The sequence below is a fragment of the Ambystoma mexicanum genome, chromosome 3q (assembly GCF_040938575.1).
Source record: "Ambystoma mexicanum isolate Mex_15411 chromosome 3q, UKY_AmexF1_1, whole genome shotgun sequence".
In the NCBI taxonomy this organism is placed as follows: domain Eukaryota; kingdom Metazoa; phylum Chordata; class Amphibia; order Caudata; family Ambystomatidae; genus Ambystoma; species Ambystoma mexicanum.
This window is the reverse complement of record NC_090926.1, coordinates 245,832,986-245,847,077: the sequence shown is the minus strand read 5'-3', so window position 1 is coordinate 245,847,077 and position 14,092 is coordinate 245,832,986. Positions and strand designations below refer to the sequence as shown.

At 45.8% G+C, this 14,092-nt stretch overlaps 1 protein-coding gene across 1 annotated transcript in view; it reads right to left on the bottom strand.

Annotated features, from left to right (window-relative positions):
- Positions 1–10,349, bottom strand: part of LOC138582398 (aquaporin-2-like) — a 313,650-nt gene extending 303,301 nt beyond the window's left edge. The window contains exons 1-2 of the mRNA XM_069653664.1: positions 9,987–10,349; positions 5,716–5,880 (exon numbers count right to left, since the gene is read on the bottom strand). Of these exons, the coding sequence (XP_069509765.1) occupies positions 5,716–5,880; positions 9,987–10,349 (528 nt within the window). The remainder of the gene's footprint in view (positions 1–5,715; positions 5,881–9,986) is intronic.
- Positions 10,350–14,092: the final 3,743 nt, after the last annotated feature.

Genomic DNA, 14,092 nt, shown 5'->3' with positions numbered 1-14,092 from the left:
AGCCACGATTAGAACAATAATTCAAGATAAAGATACGTGTTTGATTTCAAACACTGAATGGCAACTTTACCAGAAGACATTGTTTGATTTGTTAGACCTATTAAAGAATTGTCATTAGAATGATTTTAATTTGTAGCAATCATGAGCTTAGAACTGTGGGGTTGCATGGTGCGCTGACCGATTTGAGTTGATGTCCTACTTTCTTTTTTAATATATTTATTTTAGTCAATATTATACATACATTAATTATATGTTAATACATCTTTTGAAGTAAAATGCACTCCTTTTCATTACGCATATGAAAACGTGATTGCGCTGTTGGGTCACACCTTTAGTAATACAGGCCACACATCTTTCAAAGGTTTATTATCTACTTGAGAATTGAAGCTGTGCGAGACCCTTTTTAGGACCTGCCCCCAAATATTGGTTCACAAGGTCTTAGAACCCCACACCCCTCGATTTCTTATCCCACTTAAAGCACTGAGAACGCCAACACTTTCCTTGCCGCAGCTCTACTTTGTTCCCGATGCCAGGAGCTACGGCAGGACACTCAGAGTTCTCACGGGCATGAACGACCAACACTTCACCTGTAGTCAGTGCTCAACTTCAGAACACATCTGTTACAATCCCAAGGGGCTAGTACAGCACAGCTGAATCTCTGAAGGCGACTTTCGCAATGCACGAGCAACCCTTGTGTCAGGCGCGTGGGAATGAATACAGAAACTCCCAAAGCCTCACGTACTGTGTTACAGCTGTCTTCTTCTTCTTCTTAATTATCGGATGCGTGGGCGGATCCACGCAGGCGCTTCCTCATCCTAAAGGATGATGTGCAACAGACCCACCAATCAATACTTAGCTCACATAAACTCACAACTCCTCCCACCGCCCCGTCTGCCTCACAACATCCAACGTCACACTGCTCCTCCTCCTGCCTCTCACCCCGTCACCTCCCAGCAAAGCCTTCCCACTCAGCTCAGCCACACCCAGCGCAGACAACTGAACCCTCATCAATTCTCTCTCCTCAACATGTCTCTCACACCTAAGCAGAAAATGTCCCACAGTCTCAGGCACCCCACACACCGCACAGTCCCTCGACTCACGCTTCCCCCCTCGAAACAGACAGTCATTCAGCCCCACATGCCCTATCTCAACCGATTCAGCATCACCTCCTCTCCCCTCCTCCATTCCAGACTCCCCGCATCCACCTGCCCTTTCCCACGAACACCAAACATCCACCTGCCCTTCACCTCACTCACCCACCTCTCCAGTCACTCATCCATGACCCGTCTCACCACCACAGCCTTCACCTCATCCACACTCAAAGGCAACCTCACATCAACCGCTCCCCTTCTCATACCCTCACTCGCCGCCAGATCCACCAACTCATTACCCAAAATGCCACTGTGACTGGGGACCCACGCCAACTCCAAATCCATTCCCCCACGCACACACCGATCAATCTTCCTCCTGATGTCCAAAATCACATCCTTCCTATCACCATCCCCTGCCACAATCGCCTGCAACCCACTCAATGAATCCGAGAACACCACCACCTTCTCATACCCCAACTCACACACCCTATCAATTGCCAATGCAATCGCCACCAACTCAGCCGTACAAATAGACACATCATTCGTCAGTCGCCCCACTTTATACTCCCCAGTGCTTTCCAAATAATACGCCATACCCACTCTCCCAGATATAGGATCTTTCGAACCATCCGTGAACACCTAATATCCTTCCTTCCCTGCCACATACGCCTGACCCAAAGTCTTGATCTCACCCCGCCCCGCTTCTTCGACACTCGCCAACTCTAAACACACCTTTGGAGACCCCAACATCCAGCTGTCCAAACTGATATGTATGTCCTGCAATTAACAGACATCTTTTCGGTAGGGTGAGTATTGTGACCAATCAAAACAGCAGAGTCCAACTTCCATTATTCGCTCAAAGGGATTTCTTACTATAAGTCATGTTTCAAATTTTAACTTGTGGGCATTCCTAAATTCCCATAATGCCATTTGTTTTTATGCAAATTGCCAAGATGGTGTTCTATATGCAAATAGCCAGGGTTGGGTTCTATATAGAGATAATGGGTTCATGTTTCCTGGAGGTGTAACGTTCATGGAAAGCACAAAAGCATTGGCTTCTACGCCTTCCATGAACCTTACCCCCTATTTTCAATAATTTCTATGGTGGAGAGGAGGGTTGGACTGCAACTTGCGTTTCTGCTGCTCCCTTCCTCTTTGCCATACAAGTGAACCAGCATTTGGCTGGCATGCAATTTCATGCAGGTGCAAATACTGGAGATCCCTATGAAGTCTGCCTGCTTCATGCAGGAGGATAAAGCAGACAAACCTTATAGGGGTCCATTGTACACGCTCCCTGCCATGTAAGCATTCGGGAAGGGTTTCATTTAATTTGCGAGCGCTCCTTGCCATGCAAGAATGGCAGGCAGCGCTCACAACGTCAACGCTGCCGGGCATGCAAGCAGCATTTACTCACTTTGCACTGCAGAGTGCAGATGCGAAGGGTAAAAAGCAGTGTACACAGTTGTGCGCCGCCTTTTGCCCTTTACATTTGCACACTGCAGAATAAAAGTGGCAATAATTTGGCGTTGGGAAGCCATTTACTTTACAGTGTAAACGTAAGTGCTCCCCTGCGTCATATTACTAGTTTCTAGAAAATGAGCCCCACTGTGTTGCACGACCTGGCCTGTGGCCACATCCATCGGCCTGCCCCCTCGTCCCTGCCCTTCCAAGAAAGAGAGTTCCCCCAGTAATGTGCTTCCATTTCCAGCACTGGTGCCAGGAAGATATGCACCTCTTGTTTTTTCTGAGATGGATCAGAGGGCTTGGTGCCCGGGCCAGCTGAGAAGTTCAGAGCGCTGGTGCTCTGTGGCAAAGTACTGGCAGAACGCTTAGGGCTGTTGTGGTGTCACAGGGGTTCCTGGGATGTTCTTTCCCCAGGAATGGCTCACGCAACAGTGAGGGAGTCGGGGAGCTTATGGGCCCCTCAGTGGAACTCGGCACGGCACAGATGATGTCATCAGTATTAGCATAACGCTGTCTAAGAGCTGTACTCTTATTAGGAGCACAGGAGATTTAGGTGTGTACTGCCCTACAGAGAAAGCTCTGCCCGATTTCCCTATAATTGAGCCGGGATTACAGAAAATGCACTGAAATATCGCGAGAGAAAGGAGGAGGAGCTGGGAAAGGTCCCAATCCTCTTTCAGGTCGGGAGGTCCACGGTTATGGGGTAATCCTCAACCAGAAAGAAAGACACTAGGCCCAAGTCTCCTTCCCTCTCCAAATCTAGTCGGACATGGTAATGGAAAACGGAATAATCTTCAAATAGTTCCATTATATTTTCCAGCTCGACACTGTTTCCAAAGCTGATCTCCCCCAGGGTGCTTTCCTTGCTCCCACACCCCTTCATATGCATGCAGGGGGGACCCCTGCCAAACCCACATTCCCCTTCCTGACACAACCTCTCTCCCGCTCTCTTTTCTCGCTTCACATGAATGTGGGGCGGACTCACACCACACCCATTTGCCCCCTTCCGCCATCTCTCTTCCTTTATGTGCGGGGAGACCCTGAAATCCCCCTATCCATCTCTTCACCCCTATTCCGCAGCCCCAACCTTTCTCCTTACTTGGCCTGCCCCACTGCCTTTCCTTTTCTTCCAGAAGCCTCTCAGATGTGGCTGCATAACAGAGGCACGTTGCCCCTTTATGTTCTGCATGCACGCCTCGTTTGCGGAAAGTGATGTTGCATGAAATTCCTTAAGAAAAGAGGAGGTGCATTTCCCCACCACTGCTTCCTGTGGCTAAGGCGGGAGGAGCCACAGGCAGGTGCCAAGGAGCCAGGTGGCGCAGGAGGATAGCTCAGGGGCAACGTGCTCGCCTTGGAAGCAAGCCAACCCAAAGCACCACAGGTTTGATCCCCGGGTCCGTGCTTACAAACCTCTGGGTATTAAGTGCGTTATAAATATCCTATCATATCATGTGAAATCTTATGTATGTCTGCCATCCTGCCAGGGGATCAATCCTTTCATGTAGCGAGTAGAGTGGCAAAGGCTAGAGATGTAGGGACATGAGCGGGGCGGGCGGGTCCTCCTCTCTGCTCCCATGCCTTCTCTTTCCGACCTTTCTTTTTTATTTATTCAATCTTGCCACTCATAATTTGCTTCCTCTTCTAGAACTTCAAGCCTCCTCCCATAGTTTTCAACTGCTTCAGTCAATTCGTCTGATCCATCAAATAGTTTCAATCACTTCTAAACCTTTCTCACACCCTTTCTACATTTGCATTTGCATTCCTTTCTAGCATCCACTCTCCTCCAATTCTATTCTTCCCTTGGCCCCATCATAAATTTCGTTTCCCTTCTTTTCGTTCCGTTCCATTGAATGTTCATGTTATTTCTTCCCCATCCTACATTTGGATGGTTATTGTGGCTCCTATGCCTTGCTCTCCTCAGGCATTGCCTATCCCTTTCTACCATAGAGTTCCCCACTTCTTTCAGCTCCGTTGCTGCAATTAAAAGGATGCTAGTGGTATCAAGGTGTCTCCCAGCCAGACAGACTTTCCCCGCAGCTCCAGCTTCTCTCGCACACACCATTAGCCGGAGAAGTGCTCTGATCATTTATAAAACCCGTTTGTGAAGCCAGGGCTGGGTATTAATTTGCAAAAGCTTATAGTGGGATATGTTGTGAAAAACTGTGACTGTACCCCCAAAACGAGGTCATCTGCTCACCCTAAATAATGGTACTCCAGTTTAGGCTTCTGCTGCTGGGAGACGTCAGGATGGCAGAAGTGCCCTCATTCAAAGCAATCCTCCATACACCATTGACAGCAGACACAGGGATGTTGCTAGGTCTGGAAAAGATCCGGGGCTATGCTAATCTAGGGTCTGTCGGGACTCAGGAATAGATAGCCTTTTGCTCATAGCCCTAGTGGTTCTATCCAGGGCTACAACTAAAAGACCCATGGCTATAGCCCCCTCAGCACCACCCCAGCAACGCTTCTGGCAGCAGTGGTCCATCTGAAGGTCTGAGAATCTGTGCTTCCGCTCTTTCCTGTCTTCTCATCACCTGTCTCCCCTCAGTGCAGTTCATTCAACGTCATGTCTGTGGGACCCAGTGTTGATGTATTCGCCCCTTCACACCAGCACTCACAGTGTGGGCGTGTATGTTAGGGGGGTTCCCCAGGCCGCGTAAATTGAAGCACGTGAGCAAACTCAAAGACCTGCCTCATATATTAGCTAAGCGCAGGATAGCGATGAGCTGAAAACCGAGTAGAAGACCAGGAATAGAAGTCTGGTGGCATGATCTTCGGAAATGGGCAGATGCTGAAACTGTGGTGTGGAGTGAGGCAGTAAACAGAGGCCGGGAGGAGGAAGCGGATACGGTGATAGCCTGGAGGCAAATAATTGCTACACTGTCTGGGTCGGACCAGGCAAATCAAGAGGATTCGGTGGGAGTGGAGGGAGGGACGCCCTCAGAGGAAGTGGAGGGAGGTGGTGACGTGGGGTAGGCTCGGGGGGCAGTGATTTGGGGGGTAGCATTGGGAATCACAGGAAATTGGACATGATAACTAAAATGCACATTTGTTGATACATTGTAAGTTTTCAAGTTGGAATAAGTAAAAATTGTTCTTAAAAAAAAGGATGCCACAGATAGATGATGTATGCATAATACTGACAGAGTAAAATACGTACCCCAACCAGATGTCCCAGAGTAACAGAGAGGCCAATGGATAAAGCCGGAGATCCAAGGTTGTCTGCTCTGCGACTGTCCGTCGAGGCGAAAATGCAGAGAACCAACTGGAAGGTGAGTATAATCTCGATGGCGACGCCTTGTGCGGGAGATGTACTGTTACTCAGCTGCAAAAGATGATGAACCATTGTTAGACTTGAACTGCTCCAGAGTAATAACTCATATAGGCATGCTCAGGCGTATGCACCCACCATTACCTGTAACCACTGCCCCTTCATCCATCCTTTCCCTAGTCCCATGCCCCTACCACTTTATTTACTCTCCTCTTCCGCCGATAACTTCTCCAACCTGTTCCCCGAAAAGGTCCTCCTTTTTCTATCCTCCGACACAGGGCACTTTCTAGACAATATTTCAGCCAGGGCGAAACAACTGTATACACCTGCCTCCATGGTGCCACTCAACAACAACCCCACACTGCACTCCCTCTCCAAAACCATTACATCATTGCTATTCAAATAACAATCTTCTGAATTGTAAATTCTAAATATCCCATGTTTTTGCTCATTGTCTAAATGCAGGGCCCTCTCCTATATGTTTCTGCCGCCAAAGTGTCTATGGATGCTGCGTGATCTATTTTTCCAACAATTTCGCTCTCAATTGAAAGCGTAGCAAGAGTCAATACCACTCTTCAGTTTGTGGACACAGCACTCAGAGGCCATTCCAAATTCTCCGGCGAAAGAATGGAAGCTGGGTGTGTAATAAATGGAAAGAGTTAGACGGTGGTGAAAAAGGAGGCAGTTCCCAGCTATATTATGTAAGGTTAGGTTACAAAGAGTGTCTTGGAGCAACTTCAAAGCACTAAGGGTGACAAAGGGGAAGACCATATAAGTAGGTCGATTTTGAGGTGAAGCATTCACGTTTCCACATGATCTGAGTACCAAAAGAACTTATAACAATACCTGCCAAATGGTGTGAGAGTATGAGCATTTAATGGGAAAATCGTGCATATGGTGAGAGCACCCAAGTATAGGATGGCAATATCTAGAAAATGTCATGAGTACTTAGGCCTGTGATGGCAATAGCTGCCAAATGGCACAAGTACCCGGCCATATAATGTTAACTTCTGGCGAATGGGTGCATGCTAGATGGGGAGCTCATGTGCAATGTTCTTGTTTTGGGAATGGGGGGACAAGGCCATGTGGCAGGTTTGAAACTCTGTTTTGGACCAGCTTGGCCCCTTATCCTTGTGAGGGTGATGAATGGAGAACCATCAGTGGGTAATAACACAGAGCTTAGAAGCGGTCCATCTACATTAAGCTCTATAAACATCACCAAACTATAATTATATCATTCAAGTACAACGCCAACATATTGAATTGCCTAGCACCTTGTACTAGTTGTTGTCTGATGGCAAAAGCTGACAATGATGTGAGAACCTTACTGAATGATAACAATACTTGTTACAGGTTGGATGTTGATATATCCTGGCAAAACCTACCAAATGATAGTAACTTGGCCCTGCAATTGTAAAACTAGGCACATCGTTAGGGCACATGGGCATGCGATCACAATCCTACAGTAGCAAAGGGAAAACATTTTCAGTACAAACAAGTCAAAACTGTTGGATGTATTAATGCTTGTTTTTTCCATTTGCCAATACATTTTTGCATAATAAATAACACACGCACACACACACACACACACACACACACTTGTTCCTGAACACACATAAACCACCAAAAAACAAACAAAAGAAGCAATCCACTGAACCCCAAACCCCTCACAAATCAAACCTTCCTTGTTTACAATGGGTGACCCGTTGCTAAAACTTAAAGGGCAGAAACAAATAAAATAGGTAATAAAATAGTTTTTCCCTACTGACTCAAACGTTTTTTTTTCCATCCAGTAAAAAGTACAGCTTGGCAAAATTACTCCATGTCACCTGAACATGCTTTCTCCGGACTTTGGCTTTCCTGTAACAGATCAATTCATTCTGGGAATGGTAGTCCTTAGTTTCAACTGGATTAATATACCAGAAAAAATGATTTTCCAAAGAAACCCCAGTGGTTTTCAGATTACCTGGAGTAATTCATTTGATCGTCCTAAAACATCCCATAAACAAGGAAATAAGCCTAGCCACTTCCTACAAGAACACAAATGAATGCCAATACCTCCCTTCCTCTTAAATTAATCCTTCCATTAATTGCCCATTTACTTTGGTCTTCCACCCCTGCCTCATCTTCTTTGACCCTATGGAATGTTCCACAATTACAGTCACCCCCTCAGCAATCCTTCATTTTCCCTTAGCATCATTTCTGCCCTTCAGCTGTTTTGTGTTCTTGATAGAACTTCATCACTTCCAATTCTGTTTTTTTAAAATTTTTATTATAGACCTCAGTTTTATTTATGAGTGTATCTGACCAATTAGACATAAAGAATGTGAGGTTCTGCGACTATTCATGGACCCAACTGTCCCAACGTTCACCCCACCTCTTTCATTCTCTGCCCGCTAAGATGGCTTCTACATTGGCTTCCTCTTTAGGCCCTGAAACAGTTCAAGACTGCATGTATCATCTACAAAGCAATCACAAGCAGCACTCCTGGTGGCTAAGCTCCATATATCTGGTGGCACATGCTCCTCGCGCAGCAAATCAACCAACCCGCTCGAATCATAACTGCAAAGAGAGGACCCGTAAACAATCCTTCCCTTGTCAGGCACCTACCCGCTAGAACTCGATCCCGGTATCAGCTCTGAATGCCCACACAATTCTCCAGTTTCACAAATCTCTCAAAACGTGGCTTTTTCAACAAAACCTGACAAAGATCTAATGCCAATAGACACACACGGACTGCAACTGCACTACTGTTGAACGATGCAAGCCCAAATGCTAGCTACCCATGCTCTGTACAGCACTCAACTGCTCTCGAGCTAAATCGGTGCTTTAAACAATAAAATGAAATAAAATAAAGAATGCTTCTCCCTCCTCAACGCTCCCTTCCTTTATCCCCCAGCACGCCAAAGTGATCTTTTTTGCATGTGGCACATTATAAATCACAAATGAATATGTAAAAAATATTGGTATCAGTGTTCAGCCAGTTTCTAGGGTCTCCCAATGTTGACAGATAAGGTAAATACGCCACAGTCAGATGAGGTGACAGGTTGACATGGTTTGCGTAGTTTTCAATACCAACCCACTGACTTGATTGACCTAACAGGAACAGGTTTGGTCGGTACAACGTTGTTACATCGACACCTTTTTTGGCGATAGTTTTTTATTGAAAAAACTCATTGAAAAATATAGCGATTGGGGGTAAGGGAATATAAGTGGTAGGGGAGGTGGGGAATAGGGAGTACATAATAGGGGAGGGGGGCTTGGGGACACCCCCAAAAAAGAAAAAGAAAGCATTTCCGATGAGTTTTCTTTGGCAAAAAACTGTCATAAAAAACTCATCTTAAAATGAACTGTCGCTGTAGGGACATAGAACCGGTTTGACGAGGGTTTTGCAGTAGCCTGGGGTAGGGGTCACAAAACGTACTGTCCCCTAATTAGAATCTATATGCACATCCTGTGGCTAAACCAGACTACTTTTTGTAGTGTATGTGTACCTCCTAAGGGGACTCAAATGTTTAAGGGGACAAAGTAAGATTGGGAAATGTCTGTGCTCGTTCCTGACACCAACACTGCTAATTCTGCCTGACTGGTGGGAAATCTCTGCGTGCCGTGATATCTCTCTCTCTCTCTCACCCTCTCTCCCTCTCTGCATTCGAAAAGGGGCTGCCATGCACCTCCTTCTGATGTGATTAAGGCCTCGCCCCACCTCTCTCACTAGCGGGGATGGATGCTTTAATCACTGCACAGTTCTCGACTTTGACATGCCGGCAAGAAGAAAGCTTGGCGCTAATTGAAATAATTTTAGAGAAATTTAAGGCAAGGGATTCAGTGATATCGTGTCCGCAATCTCCAGGTGTCAAAGCAGCTGATGCATATTGTTTGTTTGTTTGTTTTGTTTATATCGCGCTCCTCACCCAAAGGTATCTGTTTGCCAAAACCCAATTTCAGACCTCATGCCAAACTCACTCCACTTACTGAGTTCCATTATACGAACAGAATGCTACTCCTTGGTGATTGTCCAGACCAATTCAGAGCTCGCCTCAACCCTCAAGGTAAAGCAAAACCATATGATAATTAGACAACACAGCCAGCTCACACCAAAGGAACCAATCAAATTGCAGAGAAACAAACAATCACTACGAAGACAGTAGTCTACTTACTGCGTTGCTCGCTAGGTTTCCTCTGATATTTACAGGAACCACTGCATAGAGAATCCCAGCTCCAACCAGCCCGCCAAGGATCTGCGCAAGGATATAGGCGAACGCGCGCAGAAAAGAGATGTGAGAGCCCACCAGGAAAGCCACTGTCACCGCTGGATTAATGTGGGCACCACTAATGTGGCCCACGGCTTGGACCATAGTACCGATAGCCAATCCGAAAGCCAAGGAGATCTGCAGGACAGTCGGGAGGGATGAAGGCCATTTCAGGGCAGAACCCAAGCCGAAAAAGATAAAAAGAAGTGTGGCGAGAAACTCAGCTATAACCGCCCGGGCAAAAGCCCACGAGCAAAGCTCTCGCCTCATTTATCAGCGGACTCGAAAGAAGCAAGCAAGAAACCTCAGCAACTCTGACCTCTGCTCTTTACATCTGCAAGGAGAGTGTGTAGGGATTTATATATGAAGTTTGCAAGCGGCAAGTTCAATCAGGGGTGGAACTGAGACGCTTCTTGACCCCGCCCCTTTATCATACAAGCCAGCAAGCAATTCAACTCCGATGAACCCACACCTGCCTCATAAGTCCCTTGGAACAGAGTCACATATTTTAGACAATGACGCATAATGCTGCCTTTATATCACACCTCATCAGATAGCAGGTGCACTGTTGTTATCAGTTGCATAAGCTCTGCCGCTGTCCCCTGTCCCCTGTGATCACGTGATAGCAGGGTTGTGGGCACTTTCCCAGTGATGCTATCTCTGTTTTCTGGCACACTCTCCACCTGCTGAGTTTAAAATCCTGTTGTCTTTCATTCTAGGGATGAATCTTGGGTGCACAGGCTATGAATCTTGAGTGCCTCATATTAGCAGATGCTATACTTATAGACCTAAAGCGTGGCCAAGATATGTACGTTACAAAGATGTTTAGTAATACCCTGGGGGTTTGTCCTCAATAAAAAGCTCTTTGTTTGATTCAGCTGTCAATTGAAAGTGTTTAAACTAACAAAAGTAACCAAGTTCGAAGTCCTTCTGGCATGTCTCAATCTCTGTCTCTCTCTTTTGCTCTTACTGCTCCACAGCCTTTCCATGAGACCCTCATCTCCTTGGCAAGGGTTCAGAACATTGGCACCCGCAAGCAGAGCTTTTGGTTGCGTTGCACCCATTCTATCACGTCATGCTCGTGACACATTTCATGGGATACAGCCTTCCAATATAGAGCTCTGGTCTTTGGGGTGTGCTGCTGTGCAGGGGAGACCTTCCTTAAATTCATAATCCACAAGACTGGGAAATGTAAATGGGAAAAACTATACTATGTACCAAGCTAAACAACCTAAATGCATAGCACGGAAAAGACTCCAGATGGTACTGCCATGCCCCTAAGGGCCAAAACATGGGTACTGCGGTCCATGTGGCAGCCTAATTGCATGACCTTTGTCACTTTGACATTTTCTGCATGGTTTTAAATGTCTTCTATATTTAAATGTGACAGATTCCCGCTCAGTAATTGAGCTGCAATTGTGTTATTGTTTTCCTTTTGCAAAGGGCACGTTGATATTGGAACCTGTTTGCCTATAAGGGGTATTCAGCAGACTAATGGTGCAAGATGCCCAAGATCACCACCGAAGCCCACATCAAAGAATGAGAGATCCTTTCAGCCAAGGATCACACATGAGAAAGAGATGAGCATTTCCTTCAAAAGCTCGCCACGCCGCGCGTGAGGAAACTCCTACCCGACCATAAAGGCTAGTGTTTAAATCCTATATGTTTACTAAAGAGCTTTGATTACATCTTTTTTTTTATTTGTAACCAGATAACATAGACAGGTTACAATCTCTAATGTAAATAAGTACCCAGGAGGTGTGCCCTGGCTAATCAGAATGCACCTAATGTGTTGCCTTATCGCTGATGCCACAGTACTGAGCAATCTGCTGTCCTCCACGACAGCAGTGCTACACTTGATTGTTGCGCGCTTCTGCTCCAATGGAGAGCGAAAGAGGCTCCTTCATTTGTGACGTATTTCACTTTGTATCTCCCTTTCAGTTTTCACGGCGGCCATCATGTTTTTCTGACAGGAATCACCAGCACATTTCGCTCATTTAGAAAAATAGCCGGATACTACTAGCCTTAAAATCTGTTGTGGCATGATTTTTGGGGAGTTAAATAAAAAGTAAGACTTGTAAAAAGCCAGAACAAACCTGGTCCCTGGGCCTTCTGTCCGCCGCTATAACACGTTATGCCAGACTTTTCAGCTGTGCGCACGAAAACGCCTGTGAATCAGGTAGAACGTGGATGTGTCGGCATACAGCACTGCGAAAAAGACACAAGCCACTAAAAGCAACGTTTCTCATGAGCCAAATGCCATATGTAAAAAGTTGTATTCCTCCATGCCTTGCAGAATCAGCACACTGGCAGTGCTAGAAGTGTTCCTAAGGGTGGCCAGAATAGTTGAATTTTGTTTCGTGGGGATAGTAGCACCTTCTGTGCAAAATTCGCCAATTTTTCCTATGTGTACAATTGAACATTTCTGGTCTTTTCCCGCCTAAAATTGGATTTTTTCCAAAAATTGTTCAATGAAAAATGACATTTCTGATCATTTGCCACCTTGAATTTCGTTTTTCTCGAAATGTGGTTCTTGTGTGTGTTCTGGGTCCATAAAACACAACTTTTCGAGGAAAAATGAAATTTCCACATAAAAAAGAAAACACCAAAACATGTGGCACAACAGAAAAAACACCCGGGCGTCAAGACCTAATTGGTGGCAAATTTTGGCATTTTCATTTTGCCGTGGTATTTTCACCCACCTTTAAGTGTTCCACCATTAGGAACAACGATTTTTTCCTGTATTAAAATCTTGATGCTAATAGAGAAGTTAGCGCCAGGGGTACCAAAAGTAAACAATTTGCTCCTGTTTTAGGAATCAAAAAAGTTTCCATTGCCTTGACCTGATTACCCTCATTTGCATTGCCTATTTTTGTCCGTTTCTTAGATTTTTCCTATTACAGATATGTGAAAGGGTGTTACTGGAGCTCCCACCCTTGTTCGCATCCCCTTTTCTACCCATTTGCATTGCTGCAGATGTGCAAATTGTGCACATGCATTAGAATTTCAGTATTTTTTCACGCCCTCGTCACAATAGTTTTAACTGTAAATCAAACACAAACTGCTCATGCGCAAGTTGCACATTTTATGAGAAATGTAAATTATGTTATTTATTTATTTATCTATTCGTACCGCGCCGGCAGCCCTCGGGCATCGGGGCACAAAACAAAAACACAATGCGACAAAACACAAAGAGACAGGACAGTTTACCCTGACCGGGAGGCTATGTTAGGAGCTAAATTCATTTAAAATGAAGTTTTCAAAGATTCTCTGAAGGATTTTTCGCCAGGTTCCAAACTGAGTACGAGTGGCAGTTGTTCCAAAAAGAGGCCACTTTGAATGCCTATCTTTATTTTGAAAATTGGGCTCACCCGGCAAAACTGCTTGTCTCTAGATGCTGGACTAGGTGAAAAATATTTTGGAAAAATATTCCTAATGACTCTCTTCTTGGGCTTACATCGTAGCATTTGTTCTCAAAAGCCTGATTGTTTTGCATATTTAGTTCCGTCTCTTCTCTGGGTGTTCTCTTTCTGATCATACAAATCAGTGATTGGCTGCAGCTGTGTGGAAGCCCTCAGGAGGCAGTCCTTCACTGCATGCTGCATTCACACAGCCAATCTGCGTCTTCTCTCTGCTATGCATAGAAGCTGTGCGACAGAGGAAAAACAAAGGAAAATGCCTTGCCCCCCCACTTCAGGCGGCAATCAGGAGGTCGTGGGGAAGGTTGGACCCCCTCTCCTGTTATGGGATGGGGGCAAGGTCTGCCAAGGAAGAGCAGATCATCCTGGTGGTTCCATTGTGAGCATAGTCGACCTGATTGCCTAGTCTACAGGTCTGGCAGTCAGAGACGTTTTTATGGGAGGGCAAAGGGGAACTTGCCCAGGGTCCCACCTTGGAGGGGGCCCCCACAAGGCTGCCTGATCTAAAGTAAGATTTCATTGTTCACCAGACTTAAATAGCACACGCCAGGAGATTTTATGGCGTGCTGCTGAGGCACTTAACCTATTGTCTGT